The sequence below is a fragment of the Oryzias melastigma genome, linkage group LG17 (assembly GCF_002922805.2).
Source record: "Oryzias melastigma strain HK-1 linkage group LG17, ASM292280v2, whole genome shotgun sequence".
NCBI lineage: Eukaryota > Metazoa > Chordata > Actinopteri > Beloniformes > Adrianichthyidae > Oryzias > Oryzias melastigma.
Genome location: NC_050528.1, coordinates 28903602 through 28925325, shown reverse-complemented (window position 1 = coordinate 28925325; position 21724 = coordinate 28903602). Strand labels below are relative to the sequence as shown.

The window sequence follows — 21724 nt, the reverse complement described above, 5'->3', positions numbered from 1 at the left end:
CATCAGCAACATCCTCACATATACTGTCATCTGTGTGACAGCTACTTCTCTGTGGAATCTGGGTCACATCTGAGCTCAGCAGGTTTGCAACAGAACGGATGAAAAGGAAAGAAGATTTCTGTGGTTCAGTAAAATTAAAACTTTATCTGCAGACTAAAAAAGACATTTTGGGTTAAAAAAAGTTCCCCAAACACACGAGAGGAGAGAACCAAAAGAAATCAGGTGGTCAAGGGACTAAAACAATTCTAAACATGTGAGGGTCCAAAACACACCTTAGGTTGCTGGCCAAACAGGATAAACATTTATTAAACACTAAAACTACATTTTTAAAACTGTAACTTTTTAAAATAATTATGAACGAGATAAAGCATTGCCTGATATAATGCTAGTGTGAATGCTGTAAGCTGAATTTGGCAGCCAAATATGCTGAAATTGATATAAAAACACTGAAGCAAATGACTGAAAACGCTGAAGCTGAGCCGAAACAGCTACCATGTAGCTGAAGTATTAGAAAAACTCCAAAACATTAAAAAAAAAAAGCCTAAATCAGCCAAAACATCTAGCGTGTAGCTAAAATATTAGCTAAACTCCAAAATAGCCTAATAAATTGAAATGCCAAAATAGCCCAAAAAGCTAGCAGAATGCCAACTTTTAAAACTTTTATTATATATTGTCAAAATGATGCAAGTTTGAAATGAGCGCAAGATAACATTTGGCCTTTAATAATAACACTAAAAATAAAATGATCTGGAGGGCCGGATATAATTACTTGGCGGGCCAGATTCGGCCCCCGGGCCTTGACTTGTACTGTTTTAGCTGTTCATGTTGTTTTTGTTCGCTCTTTAACTATTGAGAAACTCAATAGAAACTTTAAGAAAATAAAAAAGGCTAACATTCTCTGATTTAAAAAAAAACACTTATATAAGAAAACGGGAACCAACCCATCTATACAATTTTCAGATGAACATTTGTCACTTTTAAACAAAAAACATGTGTAGGCCTATGTTATGTTATGAAATAAAATATATGAAAGTGTGAAATCGAGAATTGTAACACTTATAAATGCAGAGAACCAAAGAATTTATAGAAATAACAGCAGAGATAAATCAGAGAGTCAATTTAAAGTAAGTTTGTATAGGGGATATCCCGGGTCATCCCGGGTTATGGTTGTCATGAGGAGAGCTTTATAAACTTGAGCACGTGCTTCAGAGACTATACGGGATTTAAACATTTCAAGTTTTCCTTGATAGGTCATCCTGTCAGGAGTTGTTGAGATCTTGAGTGATCCACACATCTGAGTGACTGATGGATAAAGTGGGTCATCGGTTCCGTGACGGCGCGTGCCTCGTTAACGTGAGCGGGAGCAGCCGGACGTGAAGCCGTCCTTCCGTCGGTGTGTTCCTGCGCACGCGGACGCTCCAGAAATGCAGACATGAAATGTGCGGAATGAAAATCTCGAAGAGCATTCTTGAAATGGCTTTACTGTAGTAGCGTGACGTGCCGCGCATTCCCCCTAGCAGCTGCGCACGCGGATCTCCGGGAGCGAGCGCCGCGCTCTGCGCGTCTGTCCGCCGCGGCGCTTTGGGTTGGTTACGGTAAGGTGGTGGACCCGCAGTGTCCACTGAAGGATCAGGTGATCCACGAACTACGAAGCGACGGCTGACTGGAGAAAATGCAAAATGACATATAGCAGATGTCGGAGCGGGATTCATTCACACATCGGGCTCAGATTCGGGTTGAATTCGCGCCGCGGAGACGCCAATGACGCGATGGCTCGTTAGGGCTGACTGCGCATCTGCGATCGTTTTGATATTTTAATTGATGAGAAATCCCCCTGACGGACACACTCTGCTTTCATCATGGGGCTGTGCTACAGTCTGCGTCCCCGGCTCTTCGGGGATCTGAGCGGCTCGATCTCCAACGCCACCTCGGACTCGGACCAGCCTCCGGACGCCGCCGCGCCGCCTCGCGCCGGGGGATCACGCCAGGAGGACACCGGGGGATGCGGGGAGACTTCGTCGCTACGCGGCGGCAGCGGCAGCGGCGGCGGCCTGGTGCGCCCCGGGGACTCTGCCAGGCTCTCGGCTGGGGAGCACCGCCGTGGAGACACCGGCACCGACGGTGTTCTGATCCAGAATGGGGGCGGCGGAGGCGGGGGTGGAGGAGGCACCGGTAAAGGCTCGGGAAAGGAGCGCGGCCGCCGCTTACAGCTGCTACAAAAGACGAGCACCCAAAAGCAGAAAAACTGGGACAAACTGCTGGTGGAGGAGAAGGAGGCCGAGAAGGAGGCGAAGAAAGTCAGTAAGAACATTGACAGGGTGCTGCGGGAGCTCAAACGGGAGTATAAACAGACGCACCGGCTGCTGCTGCTCGGTAGGTCCTTCCCTCTGCCTATTCTTAGAAACCCAAAACGCGCCGCCCGCCCGCCCGGTGAGGCCTTGGGCCACATCTGAGGGCAGTCGGAGCCGCACCAGCATCCCCGCGGCGCATTACGCGCGGCGTGGACGCGTCCTGATCCCCTCACGTTTGGGGAGTGTGGAAAGCCAACCAGGCGTTCTGTTGGCTGTCAAAACGGAGCAGCACACGCGGGTGTACAAACACACAGATAGTATAGGAGCCGGGTAAATAAGGGTGTGACATCTGCTGAGGGACAGGAGAGTTTGGAGGAACAGACACGATAAACTGATCTCTTTAGAGGAAGCCTCACTGTTCAGAAGATCCTTCAGTATTTCAGTACATTATGTTCTGTATGGTTAGACAATAAGGATGAATCAGTGTTTTCACCATCAGATTACTCATTATTCTACAGTCATTTATTATTTTTAGTTACTCTAACAAGATTCTCAAACTCAATTTACCTTAGGGGGAGCAGTGAAGGCAGAGTCTGGGCTGTATGGGGTTCTATTTGTGCCAAAAATATGTTTTTGCGTGTCTATATCACATGTGTCGAAGTCAAGTTATATCCGGCCCTCCAGATCATTTTATCTTATTGTCATTAATAGTCTGATGCTATCTTGCGCTTATTTCTAACTAGTATAATTTTGACAAAACATACAGTCTCCAGAGAGTAAAATATTGAAAGTTGATGTATTCTGGAAGAATATTCCTGCCTGTTTTTATTCATCATAATGTTAAAAGTTAGGTTTTAAAAATGTAGTTTTAGTGTATTCAATACATTTTTTTCCTGTCTGGCCTGCAACCTAAGGTGTGCTTTAGATTTTGGCCCAGTATGCCACTAAGTTTGACACCTCTGGTCTATATCTTTGGTCCATTGTCTATGTCAGGGGTGTCAAAATCAATCGCACAGGAGGGCAAAATCCAAAACTCACCCTAGTTCACGGGCCGAACAGGATAAACATTTATTCAACACTCTAAAACTAAAATTTTAAAACTTTAAAACCACAACTTTTTAATATAATTATGAAGTAGATATATAGCATTACCTGCTATAATGCTAGTGTAAATGCTGTAAGCTGAATTTGGCCGTTGAAGATGCTGAAATTGATAGCTGAAAACCCAGGAATATTATTCCAGAATAAATCAACTTTCAGTATTTTACTCCCCATAAAAATCTATTTGGTCAAAATTATACAAGTTAGAAATAAGCTCAAGATAACATCGGGCCATTAATAACAAAACAATAAAAATGATCTGGAGGGCCGGATAGAATTACCCAGAGGGCCGGATCCGGCCCCAGGGCCTTGACTTTAACACACAAGGTCTATGTCTACTGAACAAGTGTATTGACCATTTGTTCATGTCTATGTACTATTAATCAATATCTTCTGCGTGTCCTGTGAAACGGCAGGAGCTAACCATGCTAGCAACTGTTGCTTAGGACTTTTCTGACGACCTGGTCCAACGACAATAAAAAATTAAAAGTTTTAAGCATAAAGCTGAAACATCCCAAAGCAAATACATGGCTATCATCTAAGAAGTGTGGTCATGCAGAAGATATTGCTTAGTAGACATTGAACTTTCATATTAAGGTGGGGGCCACAAAATATCAACTTGGGGGTCACAAATGGCCCACGGGCCGCCAGTTTGAGACCCCTGCTGTAAACGGATAGCTCAGTTATCGGTGACGGGAAGGGGGGTTGCTCCATACCAACAGCCCTGCCCACAACTGTGAATTTCTGATGAACTCCAGTCGCTCTGCAGAAACTATGTTCTAGAAAAAAACAGGTTTGCCTAAAAACCTGATCATGTTGACAAGACTCCTGGGAACACTTTGAAAACAGATCAAAAGACGGTCGAAGTGGGACTTTAAAAGAATATTTAATCTATCATCTATACTACAAAGCTATCATCAAAGAAGCGTGGACATAGACAGAAGATATTGCTTAGCAGACTTTCATATTAAGGCGGGGGCAGCATAATATCCAGTAGTACAAGGGGGCTGTTTTGAACCCAATCCTAAAAAAGAGACTACCTTTTGTGTTAAAATGGAGCCAACACTCAAAAACAATGAACTTTTACTGTTCTTACTTTTACTAAAATGCATCTTGTTATTTTTATTTAACTCTTTTGCTTCTTCATGCATTTTTAAAATGTTTGTGTAAATATTACTAAATACATACATTTTTTTTTGGTTTACCCTGTGATTTAGGCAAGGGATTACGCAACGCTCTTGAGTAGAAAACTAAGAACATTTATTCTCGTGGGATTCTATACACCAGGGGTGTCAAACTCAATCGCACAAGGGGCCAAAATCCAAGACACACCTTAGGTCACAGGCCGAACAGGATAAACATTTACTGAACAGTAAAACTAAATTTGTAAAACTTTAAAACTGAAATTTTTTAACTTAATTGTGAACTAGATTTGCATTACCTGTGATAATGCTGGTATGAATGCTGCAAGGTGAATTTGGCTGCTGAAGATACTAGTGCTAATAGCTGAAAATGCTGAAATTGATAGTTAAAAACGCTGAAGTTGATAGTTGAAAATGCTGAAGTTGATAGCCAGCTAAAATATTAGCTAAAAGCTAAATTAGCCTAAAAAACACAGTAGGTAAGCGATCTAGCATGAAGCTAAAACAAATAGTTAAACTTCAAAGTAGACTAAAAAAAAACAAAAAAAGCCTAAAATTAGCAAAAGAAAAAAACAAAAACAGCTAACGTGTAAATATTAGCCTAGCTCCAAAACAACCTAAAAAGCATAAAACAAAAAAAGCCTAAACTAGTCTAAACAGCTAGCATGTAGCTGAAATATTAGCCGAACTCCAAAATAGCATTAAATCTTAAAGGGTTAATAATAATGATATATAATCACAAACCATACACAAATACCAGTAGTTCATCGGGTTCGTGGAATTCCTAAATTCTTTATTTACTGATCAAAAACAGAATGTGTGTATTGACTCAAGAGGCTGTTTGGCAAAGTCAAGTTTTATTTGTTTGCTCTGAACATCTTTAGTTAAACTATAGCATCACAGCAGTGTGTTTGTAATGAGTCATGCTGTTCCCAAAGGCCAGCGTTATTTTCCTGTAGGGTTTTATTGTTTTGTGCGACAGTAAATGATCAGGATTTTTTTGTGTTGTGAGTTTCCAAAGGCCAAAAAGGAAGTATTGTAGAACAAAAATAGGTCAGTTTCACACATTTTTCACACATTTATTTGCTAAAATGTTAGTGCATGGAAGTGTTTTGCTAATGCAAACAGCAGTCTTTGATTTCAGCTCTGCTTCTATGGGATCGGAAGGAGCTGTGCATTTATCATAGCAGTGCTAACCAACACAGATTGAGTTTTTAGGCTGCAGCCGAGCTGTAAACACCCACAGTGTTTCGGTTCTGTCTTCAACTTCAGTGGGAAAAAAAATGTGTGGAATCGCTACTGTCAGTGCAGCTTTGTTGCATGTCACCACGTTTAGAATAAAACAGGACTCGTTTCAGGATTTTTTTTTGACTCCACACTGCGTGTACTTGGTTGACTCTAAAAAGTGCAGAGCTTCTTTTCTCTCCATCATAAAAGGCCACCAATTTAATTTCCTGTGTAAACAGTTCTTGCTAATTACAAACAGGAAGAAGCGTCTCGTCCTAATGAAGCCACACAGGGAGCTGTCATACATTCTTCCACGAGCCGGCGCTGAAAGGATGTGTTTAACGGAGGTCCCACCTCTTTGGGGTCCTGCTCATCTTGGGACGCCTCCACACGAGCCCTGAAGGGTTTCCTTAAGAGGCCCTCGGGGCTCGACTCTCAGCAGGACTCCTGTTGCATGATGGGGAACTGAGGTGGTTTTTGTTCCTCTGCAACTGGACACCTTTCAAATAGTGTTGCGTTTCAGGACGACGTATGCTAGCTAATCTGGGTCACTTTATCAGTTTGTATTTACTGCAGGGATTCAGTTAAATAATCTCACACAGGTGGCAGACACTAGTCCAGAGTTTAGCTGGAGCCAAATCCATATTGATGAACAAAAAAATGATCTCATTACCTCTCAGCTGGTAGATATAAAGATGGATTTGTGGAAAAACAGTGAAACAGAAAAATGGTTGAGTAACACGTGTGTGATGCTTTAAAAATCAATGCAAGTTCATTAGGGCTGGATTGATGAAATGGATTAATTGATTTGAAGCTTAATAAATCAATAATCGATTTGTGAAAATAGAGAAAGCTAAAATCTGCTAGCTTGATGCTAACGTTCAATGGAATTTCCCATAGGGCGGCTAATGCTAACGCTCAGTCAACCTAAACACACATTGCTGACTAAATGAACATCTTTATAAACTCACAAGTATGAATTTTTTAAACTCTTTTAAGGAAATATTTTTTTTAAGTAACCATTTGTGGTCTAAAGCAGTGGTCCCCAACCACCGGGCTGCAGATCGCTGCCGGTCCATGGATCAATTACCACCGGAAGAACTAATAAATTATATTAGATTTTTATTTTTTATTTTTTTTTGAGTCCCGGAAATGTTTTATTTTGAAAATTGACCGGATTCTCTCGATCAGCTTTAGCAGTAAAAGCAGTCCGGCGGCGTGTAACAGGTGAAAGTTGTATTTGGAACCTGTCTTTGCAAATGGACAAGATAATTGCAATTTATTAAAATTCTCATGGATTGACTGGTCCGGAGCCACATAAACGTTGGGGATCACTGGTCTAAAACAGTTTTTTGTTCATACTTTCTTCTTCTTCTGGATTAAGGTGTACTTCTATAGCACGTTCGCCACCTAGTGGCCAAGCAAAAACATCCTCCAGGAGAAGCAGAACAATGTTTCCAATGTTAATGATCTGAACATTTTAGTTAGAACTTCTCCTTTAGAGAATCTATGTAACACTGGATGATATTAACAATCTCATTATTTCACTAATACATTTACAGTATGTGAACTGTATAAGATTAATATAAATATAGAGTAGACAAAACATAGATTATTAATGTGTTTCTAAACAAATGTGTCTAAATGTGTAAACTCAAAATTGAATTGAAGAATTGAAAAAAAAATCAGAATCCAATCGATCCAGGCTCTTGTGAGTCGAATCGTTTCGGTAAATTAGGAAATTATGATCCATACCCAGCCCTACAGCTCATTTGGGGTCCAGGTGACCCAAGTCTTACATAGACGTGTTATCCATCCCATGACAAATGTGGATAAATGTGGACAGGATTTCATGTCTGAAAATCAAAAACCATTAAAAAAATGTAAAAAAAATTAGGGTGTTGTCTTGTGGGGTCCAGATGACCCCACTCCCAACGTCAACATACCTGGCATAGCACAAGGGTTAAAACATATTTGTAATCATTATATAATATGTTTTCTCTTTCAGTTTTGCTGCTTTTTGCCTTTATGAAAGCTAAAAAACATCTGTAAATTGAGAAGCTTTCAGATCTGGCTTGTAAATTAGTATTTTATACAAAATAGAAAGAGAAAAACTATTTATTTTTACTTTTTTTTTTTTGTCAGCAATTTTTACATTGTATCTATCCTTCCAAAGTAACTACAAACGCTTGTGTCGAACATGTTGGGGTGAGGGACAACACGACTCTTCCTATTGGCTTCACCCTCCAAGAACAGATGCAGGAGCTGGAAATTCCTATGATTTATAGGAAAGGAAGTTCCCTTATTGTTTGGTCTCGTGGATCGGCCTCTGCGCTGCGATTGAGATGTTATCTGTGGCAGCGATGTCCTTAACTGGCCGTGTCACATCTGAGCCTTATCACCTTCACGAGCCTGAACAACAGGCTGCAACGTTTGACAGAAAGGAGGCAGCGGCCTGTAACCTGCTGCTGGAAGTCACCTCTAAGTGCGCTGATGAATTGTTCCAGCGTTTGTTTGCTTTTGGAGCCGCTGTCCTTCACCAGAACACACGTTTTGGAAAGTGTCGCTCATCTAGAAGCTCGCAGCACATACCTCGTCTTCCTGAACTTTGCTTCTGTCTAAATGAGCTTTATCATTGACCATTGCTGAACTTTGCCACACTGTCAGCAGTGAATGCAATCACAAACAGGAGGGACCGGAGCATGAGTTGATCTCAAATTTATGATGCAGATAGCTGGGTGGTAATTGTCTCAAAACTTGGATGAGCTCCACCAAAGGGAACTCAGTTTGAAGGACATTGGACCAGGCTTGTTCTCCATGTTTTCTCCACGTCGGTCTTTATTAAGAGCCTTTGTCCCTGCAGAGTCCTGTTCTTTGCAGCTTCACGATAAACATTTCAAGGGAGGTTAAATTTAGCTGGATATAATTTGGATGTGTGCCTCGTTTATACAGTACATACTTCAGTTATAGTCTGGGCCAGTAAATAAGAGGGTTTTTTTTAAATGCGGGAGATAGCTTTTTCAAGTGTAAGTTATTTTTAGGTTTGTTCCGTCAGTCTACTGACTGTTATTATCCACTCCCAGCCTGGAAGCCCATGTCTTGGAGTTCATTATATCAAAATATTAACAAACAGACTTTTCTTAGAACCCATGTTAGAACGGAGAACGAGGTGTTTCTGAGAATCATTTAGAAAGGTTTTTGCACTTGTTAAAGGTGAGAATGAAGGGTGATGGTTTTCTCCCCAAAACAACTTCGATTCTGAAACAATAGAAAGGAAAAAACGTCTGAAAAAAATCGAACACACACACCCTAACAGATGTAAGTTATGAAATTGAACTATTTATTGTGTAAATTCTTAGTAAGCATTCACACTATGGTGATTCTCCTGCTTCTTTTTCGACACTTAAAAAGTCCATCACACTTTCAGTATTTCAGCTATCTTGACATCAAAACGTTTTAAAAAATTGGAGTTTACATGTTTAGCAACATGCTAATGTTTTTGACTAATTTGTTATCTACTTAAGATTCTATTTTAGCAACAGGCTAACATTTTTGACTAATTTAGTTCACTGAGGAATTTTAGGCTATTTTGGAATTTAGCTAGAATTTAAGAAACAAGCTAACTTTTTGGCTAAATTGGCGTCCGCTGGGATTTTTTAATGCTAATTTGGAGTTCACCTAACATTTTAACAACATGCTATCTATCGTTTTTGACTAATTTGTTAGCTACTGAGGTTTTTATAGTCTAATTTGGAGTTTAGCTTCTATTTTAGCAACAGGCTAACATTTTTGACTAATTTAGTTTACTGAGGAATTTTAGGCTGTTTTGGAATTTAGCTAGTACTTAAGCAACAAGCTAACTTTTTTGGCTAATTTGGCATCTACTAAGGTTTTTTATGCTAATTTGGAGTTCAGGTATCATTTTAGCAACACAATGGTTTTGGCTAAATTGTTATCCACTGTTTTTTAGGCTAATTAATCTTTTATTTTAGCAACAGGCTAACATTTTTGACTAATTTTGATAACTGAGAAATTTCAGCATATTTTGAAGCTTTTATTTAAGCAACCAGCTAACTTTTTTGGCTAATTTGGCATCCACTGAAGTTTTTTTTTACTGCTAATTTGGAGTTCACCTAATATTTTTTTGCGACATGCTAACATTTTTGACTAATTTGTTATCTACTAAGATTTGTATAAGTTAATTTAGACTTTAGCTTCTATTTTAGCAACAGGCTAACGTTTTTGACAAATTAAGTTCACTGAGGAATTTTAGGCTATTTTGGAATTCAGCTAATAACCTATTTTTTGGGCTAATTTGGAGTTCAGCTAATATTTTAGCAACACACTAAATACTTTTGTAAAGTTGGTATGTATTAGTGATTTTTAAGCAATTTCACTACAAATTTTTCTGAAATCTAGGTCAACTTCAGCGCTCTTTCATAGCTTTTTTTTGCAGAATTTCCAGGCCTTTAGCAAATTTAACATTTTGCAAATAGCTTTTGCATTTTCTGCAAATCCCTTCAGCAATCAAAGTAAATTCTGTCACCATTTTCAGCAAAAAACTTCAGCATCTTCAGCGACTACTTTCAGCAAAAATCATTCACACCAGCATTATTGCAGGTAATGCAACTTTTCTAGTTACTTTAAGAAGTCCAGTTAAAATTAACAATGTCTTATCACTCTAGTTTGACTGATAAGGGTAATTTTTTGAGCATTTTTAGGTCAGTTTTTATTGTTGGCCTTGTTTTGCTTTAGAATATCAAAGTTATGACCCTGTAGAAAGTTAATAGAGACAAACAAATGATTATTTTGCTGTTTTGACCCTTGTAGGACTGAATGAAGTCAAGAAGGTACATGAGATATTTGCTATGACCTCATATGATATATGTGAAAATATTTATTATGCCGACATTTTTCAAAGTCCCGCTCCGATCATCTTATGATCTATTGTATAAAACTGTTCCCAGTGGTGTTTTGATTATGATTATGCCGTTTTTTTACCCAAACTATAAAAAAAAATGTCATTTTTTAGGACATAGTTTCTGCAGAATATTTGAAATTCACCTCTGAGTTGTGGGCAGGACTGAGCTACCCTGCTCTTCCTTCCCGTTATCCATCTGTTTACATTCTCTCCTGCTAGCTTACAGCTCCTCACACACCCAACCCATAGACCGTAAATAAAGATGGAGAGAGCAGCCATTAAAAAATTCTGGCTCCAGCGAAATTAAGCCAATTCACCCGCCTTTTTTCCATGATACAGGCGCTGCCGTTTTGAGCCAGACAAGAGTGATTGGTCAGAGTCTGTTTAGTCACGTTTCTATGGCAACCACTGTCGCCAATCAGGAGTGAGCTTGTTAGAAGTGAGGCATCTGATTGGTCAGTTTATAAGTTGAGTAACTTGTGATAAAGAAAAAATATAATGAAAAAAAGAGTATCAAGAAACATGCTAGGAAAAGGGGATCAGAGCAAGAATAATTAATCTGACACATATAATGGTAACAACTGTTTATTTCTCTATCAAAGTCTGTGGGATTCTGGGTTTTTGGAGCCAGCAGGTACTTCCTGTTTGGAACACGAGAGGGGAGGGATTGAGCTGTCCAGTGATATACAGTCTATGCCACAACCTAACATTAGCAGTGCAACAAAAGCAACATCGTAGCTATCCAGCTGTACAGCTTAGATCCAGATTCGAGCTCAGACGAGGAAAACAAAGACGTTAATGGATCAATTTGTCTGCAAGAGGATGCATCAGAATGGAGCAGAGCAGGAAGCTCATGACCCGGCCAGTATATTTTCCATGTCAGGGATCTGCAACCTGAGGCTCCACAGCCAAATGTGGTTTTTTTGGCCCTTTATTAAAGAAAAATACATGTTTTTCATTTTAAAAAGTTTCTGTGAGGTAAAAAAAATAAATAAGCAGTGAAGTAAAAAAAAGTAAACTAACTCAAACTCTGTTCAATTCCTTCACAAACAGTTAAAAGACAGTAGGTGTCATTCTGCAGTAGCCGACCTATTGTCTCATAATACATCAAGTAAAGTTTAACTAAGTCGAGCTTAAACATTTTGATGGATTCTGAAGTTATTTTGGGTGCACCACATCAATTTTTCAACAAACTCAAGAAATTTAAGTTTTTCATGATTTGAAAAGTACGATAAGGGTCACTCAATTAGCTCGGATTTAATTTTAGTTTGTTAGATTTACACATTTCTGGCAGAAATGCACCACAATAATCGGTATGTTTCTTTTTGTTTAAATTACTCCTGGCATTACCTCACCAAGATTACATTTGCAGCATTGAGATCTTGAACAAGGTGTCTTTTATTTTGAAAGAAAATCATGTGAGTCTCTGTCAAAAATGATAAACTATTTAATATTTTAAAATACGTTTTTTTTTTCTTTTTATATTTATGCGTCGTTTTTGCCCCTCCAAAAACAATAGCAAACATATTTATATTCATTGTAATAGAAACAAAAATACAGTTCGGAGTCTTATTTTCTAAAGGGTGAGGTCAGACTTTGTGACTCCCACTGGGTTGTTGTCAGTAAGAAATTGACTCAATTGGCTCTTTTAGAAGTGCAAAAAGTAGCAGATCTCTGTTATATGCCACAGATACAAACTTTTTTGAACAAGGCTTTTTTGTTTGCTCCTGATTCACAACAGTTGGAATTATAAAAAAATACTCAGAAATATAATTTTGACCTGCTAGTAGAACAGCATTTTTGAAGAAAACAACGTGTGTTAAAATAAAAAGAATCAGTTGCATTAAAATATGTTAAGAAGTTTTATTTTTACTTTCTGGAATTAGATTTTGACTATTAAGAGCTTCTTATGATGCAGTCTTTTCATGCACCGGACCCTTTGGGTGGCTGATTATTCTGCCCTGCAGGAGTGTCCGTTTAGCATTGGAACAGTTTTTCTACTTTAATTTTTTGTTAGCATGTTTTTTAATATGTTCAGAATGGGATGTAGTTCAGATTGGGGTGCTCATGTCACAGCTGTTGATTGAAGATGTGACAAAAGGCTCTTTATTGTATTAGGAAGCCTTAAAGCATTGATGGATCCTGACTGCTTTAGTATTTCAATGCAGCAGCTTATGCTAGTTTTTCTTGACATGTTAAAAAAAGTTAGATATGAAGTTTCTTTTGTGAAATGACCATTTTCAATGCAGAGTTGCATGATATTTAGTATTTTCTAGTCATGAATTTCTGACAAGTTGTGAAATTTAGCAATTTCTGATCAAATATTAAGAAAGAAAACGATTCCGTGCAGTATTCTAGATTTTTTTTGGGACTCTAGAGTTTTTGACTTTGAAATTCATATAATTTCTTATTATCTGCTCTATGTTTTAAGTGTAGAACTATTGATGCTTCAACTAGTCATATAGTTGCAGAGATTTTTGTTGTTCAGACAGTATGATTAAAAACAGGAATAAAGTTTGTGAAGCTGGAATCAAAAATAATTACTAAACCCTTTTTAGTGTAGTTGAGCCAGCAACATGAATCTGAATACACTTTTCAGACAGTGCTTCCATAAAAGGACAATAATTTATACAGCAAAATGTGCTGGTGGATCATTCATGGGAGCTTAAAGCAGCCTTCGTTTACATGCAGTGCTGTTTCTGACCACTAGAGGGTGCTGTAGATCAGTCACTGTTTTGACCTTGCTTTTTAAGGTGGAGAGCCTGAATTCATTCCTCTTTTAGCTTAGGATTGTGGAGGATAATGGTGGTGGTTTCATTGTTTCCCAGTTTGGAAAAGTTTGTTGTTCTAGTTTCACTGGAACAGTTACTTTTACATGTCACAGGCGTCCTCTGTCGGGTGCCATGAAGTGTGCATTTCTGCAAAGAAACGTTAATATTTATGGACTTGAAGCAACCAAGTAGTTTGGTTAGCTTAGCATCAGGTTTGGCAGGTCTTCTGAGATATTCTTTAATGAAGGTTAAGACAAACCCTGGAGTACAAGTGTCATCTACAAATAAAACAAAAGTGCAATGAGAACCTTGACAAATCCACGCCACATCTTGCTGCAGAGGAAGTCACAGAACAGCAAACATCACAGCAGCCTTTCTGCCTCTTTAAGCAAGACTTAAGTCTTCCAGAAACTCCCATCTTGTAAAAAAAGACATTTATCTGTCTCCACTTGACAAAACAAAGTTCCTGAGAAATGAACCGCCAAAATAAGAGCCCGAAACAAATCCTTCAGTTTCCGAGCTGTCGGCGCCTAATCTTTTTGGGAATTGGAAGGTAAATATTAAAGGGTAAATATAGTATTTCAATGAGCAATTATTTATCCTGAACACATATTCTGTTTGCAGAGGTGAGGCAGTGTGCCTGACAGGTGTGTTACCTGTGGCAAACATCACTCTTGAACTGTGTGTTCAATTTGAAAATTTCACGCAAAGCAAAGAAAAGACAGTTTCTGCTTTTCGGATTACCCAAGACATTATTAAAAATCCTTTTGTTCTGCTCTTTGGACTTTGGATGTTCTTGCAAGGGTAAATATATGGTGCTGGAACCGACCTTACATCATTCTTGTGATACAGTACGATCACGCTGTGGGTGGATCCTACCACAAACCTTGATGCTGATATCTGGGTTATGTTTATTCATTAAACAGAAAAAAAGGGCCAGAAGACGCTGCTGGGAGGTGGAGAGTGGGTAATCTTGCTCCCTGACCCGCTTCAGCTCTTTAGACGGAACCTGAGCTCATCCATCGCCGTTAAATGGTCAAAACATGGAGCCAATCACTTTATTTTTTGTTTTTTTTTCTCCTATCGTTCTTCTTCCCTTGAATTAATCTCACAAATCTTTAAAAAAATAAAGATACCCTGATAATTTACTACAACAATAAAATGGTGAGGTGAGCAGAATTTTCTGGCTTAAAAGCACCAAACTCGTGCAAATATGTACTTTAGCTTCTGCAATAAAAACAGATTTTTAATACAATTTTGAACAAATTAAAAAAAAATCATCAAAAATTATCATAACTTGACAATGTAAGGATGCCATTAGAATGATATACAACGCCTTTATCCTAAAGCAGGGGTCTGCAACTTTTGTCCCTGAAAGAGACGTTTGGGTTGATTTCTAACTGACCAGAGCCATAAACTCCTACTTTACCCTTTAGAAAATAAAAAAAACACACCTTTGTATTTATGGAAATGTTAGAATTATAATAAATAAAGCAAAAAAATACACTTTTTAGCATAAATAAAACAAAAAAAAAATTCTAAATATCAACTGGTATAAATGGGTTCACATGAGTTCTTTTCAAAATAAAAGACACCTTTTTTTTTTTTACATATGATCATTTCAATGCAGCAAAAAAAGGTTTATTTTACTGTTTGTGGTGAATCTCAGACAGAAATACGTTAACTTAACTGATTAAGTGATATTTTTTAACCATAAGATCCATTTAATTAAAAAAAATCAGAATAATTGGTTTTCTGTGGTTAAAAAAGGTCAAAATGTTTAGTTCAATGAATTTGGAATACTGTAGTCATGTGCCTTGTGGATTTTTTTTTTTTAATTTTTACTTTAATACTTACTTTATTTACTTTTTTAAATTAAAAAGTGTTTTTTTTTTCTTTAACCAGAAAGCCACAGTAGAGAGGTTAAAGAGCCTCGTGTGGCCTCAGGTTGCAGACCCCTGTCCTAAAGCATAATTACTGTTTACACATTTCCTCTGCATCTTTTATATGTTTGTAAAACTGACTTTTGGCTCAACTTTTGGATAAAAAAAGTGAATTTAATGAAAAGCAATCTGATTTTTATCGTTTCCGTCCATCAGATAAGACCTTAAAAGTTTTTTTGTTTTTGTTTGATGAACATATAAATGAACAGATGAGTGGTGCTGCAAATGTATTAGGGTTTTTCTAAAGGTTTAAAGTCATTTTTAAAAGGTTGATTCTAGAATATATGAATAAAATGAGAGTTTATAAACACAATCAATATAAAACAGCATACAGACAATCAATCACAGTAAAGTTAGTTGTAAATGGTTACATAATTTATTGCTTCCAAGAAAAGTGTTGCTGTAACAGCATAACAGTGTCTGTATCTTTATGAATCTGTAGTAAAATCCTTAATTTGACAGAGTTCAAAGGAGGCATTTTTTCCTCCTCTTGATCATTTTTTATGATTTACTTTATTTAAAATCCCCGAGTGATGCATTTTACTGCAACCTGTTGAATGGGGGCAGCAAAGAGGAAACTAAAGGATGTCTGCTTCATCAGCCCTAAAAATATGAACTAGAGGTTTTTTTTTTTTGTAAAATCTATACAGCCCAAAATGTCTTCAAGAGTGAAGTGATTTTGTTCCTATTGCATTATTTTTATGGTTGCTTCCATTTGTATTCTAAGTGTTTACTCAACAAGCATTTTCTTTTCAGTGAGTCTATCGGGTTTACCCATTTTGTAAAATCAGCTCCTAGAATTTTTAACGTTTATGACGAGACGTAAACAGACTCAGTAGATATCCACACATTTTTTATTTTAAACATTTAATAGAAATTCTCACCAAAGCACAACAGAAAATACAACACAACAATGCTTCAACTGAAATAAAAATCATGTATCATCTTTCTTAAATGCCGATCTGAAGTGTAGAACAGATCATTAGAACAGATTAGACATTTTATTTAAATTTATATACTTTAATGGTATATTTACTTACAAATCTACTAAAAACAAGCTGAAATGTTTGTTTCTTAGAATAAGATTACACCGATACTCCGGGAGATTTTTTTTTTATGATGTCATAAAATTGCAATACAATTAAGGTCAAATAAACTAATATTTTAATCCAATACACTATCTTAAAATGTGAGAAACACACTTAGTACTTTCTTAATGTTCAAACCAAACATGTCTTTGCTATGCAATGTCTAATTTAACTTATGGAAATTTGTACTAGCACTCCCCCTTAGTAGTCTATTTAAGTGTACTATAAGTACATCCTCCTGAATACCAGCAATGCAAGTGTGTCCTCTTTAAACCTGAATATCTCCCAAACACTTTATACTGCTGAATGAACATCTCTTGTATCTACAGAGGACAGTTGGGGCTTTTCCATGATACCTCATGTAAAGGGGTGAAGCTCTGGGAATTGTAGTTTTTGGGGGATTTACAGACCCAGTCCAATGAGTGCATTTTTCTCATGACGGAGGACATGTATAAATGAATTTCGGAATAAAAACTGCATTTATGAGTATTTTTGTATTCAAATTGTGGTGAATCAGGTACGGATTAAAAAATGCTTTTTGAAAAAGCTCAGTTGTGATGCAGCAACTGAAATGGGTCGGGCCAACGTCTCCTTGCTCTGCTCCATTCTGATGCATCCACCTGGAGACAAATAGATCCATGAACGTCTTTGTTTTCCTCATCGAGCCGGAATCTAGATCTGAACTGTTGCTCGCCATTTTGTTGCTCCGCTAATGTTAACATCTGGTTGTGAGGGGCTGTAAGCAAGCAGGAGCGAGTGTAAATAAAGGGATCATAGGATATCAGTGAAGGTTTACTTCCACACCAACAGTCCAACTACAACTCGGAGATTAATTTCTGAAGAACTCCTGCCACTCTGCAGAAACTATGTCCTAGAAAATGAGACAGGTTTTTAATTTTGGTTAAAAACACCATAATCATAATTAACAGATCACAAGGAATGTTTAAAAATAGATCAAAAAAGGATCGGAGTGGAACTAAAAAAAAATGTTGAATGGACCATTTTTTTTTTTTTTTTTGGTTAGTAAGGAGGTTATCCTAAAATGGAGGCGGAAAACTTTTAGTTTGCTTTTTATATACTATTTATATATAGTAAATTTAAAATGTTCCAACTCAGTCTATAGGAGTATTCAGTCAGTAAACTTCCTACACAACATGGACATGTACAACTAATGTATGGAGTTCCATTTGTGCCAAAAATATGTTTCTGCGTCCACTGTCTATATTTTGGGTCCATTGTCTCTGTCTAATGAACAAGTTTATAAAACATTTGTTCATGTCTATGTATCACTAAACAATATCGTCTGCGTGTCCTGTGAAACGACAGGAGGTAACGATGCTAGCAACTGTTGCTAAGGACTTTTTTGACAACCAGATAAAACGACATAAGCAAATTCAAAGTGTTAAGGATCACAAAGCAAGTACAAAGCTATAATCAAAGAAGTGTGGACATGCAGAATATTTTGCTAAGTAGACATTGAACTTTCATATTGGGGTGGAGGCCGCAAAATTTTAACTTGGGGGGCCACAAATGGCCCGCGGGCCACCAGTTTGAGACCCCTGGTTTATAGTATACTTGATATACATACACACAAGTATGTCTAATAAAATAAACTTCAAGTGTACTACTGTTTGCTAAGGGTCTCTTGGGTGATGAATCCATCTGGGTTGCAGCTATCCTTATTTAAAAATAATTGAATAAGGTTAATTTGTACAAGAGAGGCAATATTTTTAACTTTTTATAGCTTTTTGTCCTAACTTAGTCTGAAGGAGTATCCAGTTAGTAAACTTCCTACACTACATGTACATTGTGTATAGTATAATTGCTATAGCTATATTCAAGTATACCTAATAAATTAACTTTAAGATTACTATTTTTTGGAAGGGCAAAGGGTTCCTTTTTGTACACAGGTTTCTTGGATAGCGAATGCTTCTGAGTTATGGGGTTCCATTTGAGCCAAAAATATTTTTTTGCATCCACTGCTATATCTTTGGTCCATTGTCTATGTCTACTGAACAAGTTCATTGAGCATTTGTTCATGTCTATGTACGACTAAGGAATATCTTCTGAATGTCCACGCTTCTTTGATGATAACTTTGTACTTGCTTTGTGATGTTTCATGCTGAAAGCTTTGCATTTGTCTTTCCTATTGTCATTTGATTTAGTGGTCAGAAAAGTCCTTAGCAACAGTTGCTAGTGTTGTTAGCTCCTGTCGTTTTCCCATGTCGTCAGAAAAGTCCTTAACAACCACTGCTAGCATCGTTAGCTCCTGTCGTTTCCTCATGTTGTCAGAAAAGTCCTTAGCAACAGATGCTAGCACCATCAGCTCTTGTAGTTTTCCCATGTCATCAGAAAAGTCATTAGCAACATATGCTGGCGTTGTTAGCTCCTGTTGTTTCCCCATGTCGTCAGAAAAGTCCCAAGCAACAGATTCTAGCATCGTTAGCTCCTGTCGTTTCCTCATGTCGTCAGAAAAGTCCTTAACAACCATTGCTACCATCGTTATCTCCTGTTGTTTCCTCATGTTGTCAGAAAAGTCCTTAGCAACAGATGCTAGCATCGTTAGCTCTTGTAGTTTTCCCATGTCGGCAGAAAAGTCCTTAGCAACAGATGCTGGCGTTGTTAGCTCCTGTTGTTTCCCCATGTCGTCAGAAAAGTCCTTAGCAACAGATTCTAGCATCGTTAGCTCCTGTCGTTTCCTCATGTTGTCAGAAAAGTCCTTAGCAACAGATGCTAGCATCGTTAGCTCTTGTCATTTTCCCATGTCGGCAGAAAAGTCCTTCGTACGGCCGTTAAATTGTTTCTTTTATTTTGACAACAGAGGTTTACTGTGGGAAAGTTCTTGTAACGCAGACTGTCTGACCTATCACTAGCTATGCTCAAACTTGTATCCTCACAGAAAGCGGAAAATATTTGTTTATTAAAGCCACCGGCGCTAGTGTTAGCCTTGAGAAAAACGGCTGACGTCCCTGCACATGTACACTCCCAGAAGAGGGGCCCACATGTGTACAACGGTTTCACTTTCATGAAGCGACTCTTGCTTGTTTTTAGTTATTCAGACTACTGTTACGACACTGTGAAACGACAGGAGCTAACAACGCTAGCAACGTTTCCTAAGGACTTTTCAGACCACATAGTGAAACGACAGGAGCCAACGACAATAGCGAAGACAAATAAAACGTTTTAAAAATAAAGCAAGCTGAAACATCAAAAAGCTAATACAAAGTAATCATCAAAAAAACATGGACATGCAGAAGATGTTGTTTAGTAGTAGTACATGAACAAATGTTCAGTAGACATTGACAATGGACACAAAAATATATTTTTGGCACAAATGGTACCCCATACTAGGTGGCAGTTAGCCTGATTAAAAGCAGTCTATGTAGGTAAAGCACAAGTATACTTAGTCTATACTAAAAGTAAGGCAGTATATTTGAAGGTTTTTTTTTATAAACTTTGAATTTTTCGAATTTAGTCTGAAGAAGTATTCACTTCCTACACAACATGTACATGTTGGTATACTTGTTATAATTAAGTATATTTAATAAAATAAACTTAAAGTGTGGTACTTTTTTAAATGTGAAACTTAGAAATAGTTTGTATTAATCTTTTTGCGCCGTAAAACGTTTATAAAATAAGAGGGAAATGTGTCGCAGAGTGGTTCCAGAAGCAATAATGTCGTGTTTTGTGTGTTTGTGTTGTACTTTGCTGAACGCTCCCATCATGGCAGCGTGTTGCCAGACCAGATTGAAATGTCAGAGCAACAGCAGCAGAAACCCGCCTGTCGCACACCCGGATGGTGGAAATGGGTTGCCAGGTTGGGTCAGGGCCATCACAGACTGGAGAGCCAACAAGTAGAGACCCAGCCCCTCTAGCAAAGTAGCACAGAGGCGTCCGAGCTTCCACTCCCCTGCCGTTTAGTTGGATAACAGAATAGCGGAGGAGTAAATGAAGAATGGCTTCTCTCGGTTAAGCTATAAAATGGTATTTGAGCGCGGGTTGTTAACGTTACAGTTTAACGCAAGTTTGTTTTCCACCTCCACGGTCCACGGCTACTTCCTGGTGCCACAGAGAGAGGCAGTGCTGAGTTAAAGAGACAGAAATACTGATAGAAATTCAGATAGAAAAAAACGGAGAGAGGAGAGGGGCTGTTGACTGGATTCCCAGAAATTGAACCCCCCCTCTCTCTTCTTATTTATCTTTATTATTATTTTTTTATTTTAAAAACGGGGTCGGCGAGTCGTTTTTCTTCGCTGGTTCGGATGACGGTCGGCTGCGGCTAAAGCGGAATTGTAACGGGGAGCATATTCCTCCCTCCGACGGAGAAGCCTCGAAGAGATTTTCCCCCTCCCTTTTTATTTTACAGTAGACTCATTTTTATTTTTAATCGCAGTATCATCCCGGGTGTCCTGCTTTTTCTTTTTTAAAAATCTGAATATTTCTTACGGTCCCGCAAGGAAGGGTTAGGGCGACGGAAGATGGGTTGTTTGGGCAACAGCAAGACCGAGGATCAACGCATCGACGAAAAGCAGCAACGAGAAGCTAATAAGAAGATCGAGAAACAGTTGCAAAAGGAGAGACAAGCGTATAAAGCCACACACAGGCTGCTATTGCTGGGTAAGGCTGCGCTCTGGGTGACGGCTATCCGACATGTAAGCTAACCGTAATCCCGAACACGTAGCCCCATTTGACAGCGCTGGCAATAATATGTCATGGGGGTGGATATCGATGGAAGCGAGGCTCCGGAGCCTAAAATTATCCCCCAGAAGCTCCGGGGCTGGGGCTGAGGGCGGCGGGAGCCCGCCGAGGCCATTTGCTGATGTTTCTTGTGTGTTTTCGAAGGTGCGGGAGAGTCCGGAAAAAGCACCATTGTGAAGCAGATGAAGATCCTACACGTCAACGGCTTCAACGCGGAGTGAGTGCTCTTCCCTTCGCCTTCCACACACACGCACTACACGCTTTTTCTTTTTGTGTCACGGTGGTTGATGTGAACGGGCCCCGCGCTCACTCGCGGGCTTCGCTCAGGCACCGCAGCGCCTGCTGGGCCTCCTGCATCGAAGCTAACGCCGCTTTTTCCTCCCCGCGAGCGCTGATCAGACAGACTGGGGTGGAGGAGGAGGAGGAGGAGGAGGAAGGGGGGTCTCGGTGTCTCACCGACGGGGAACGTTTCCTGTTTGGTGCTCGAACAGTTGCGGTCGAGCCCGGCGCGGGCCTGATCTGTATTTTTTTTTTTTTTTTTT

At 38.7% G+C, this 21724-nt stretch overlaps 1 protein-coding gene across 4 annotated transcripts in view; it reads left to right on the top strand.

The window, feature by feature from the left end:
- The first annotated feature begins 1396 nt into the window (after positions 1–1396).
- The window catches only part of gnal (guanine nucleotide binding protein (G protein), alpha activating activity polypeptide, olfactory type), a 62613-nt gene continuing 42285 nt past the window's right edge, over positions 1397–21724 (top strand). Inside the window, exons 1-2 of one of the 4 annotated variants that reach the window (XM_024281664.2) lie at positions 1397–2373; positions 21327–21399. In XM_024281664.2, the coding sequence (XP_024137432.1) occupies positions 1860–2373; positions 21327–21399 (587 nt within the window). In that variant the 5' untranslated portion in view covers positions 1397–1859. The other 3 variants (XM_024281674.2, XM_024281681.2, XM_036216398.1) reach the window with 3 other exon arrangements.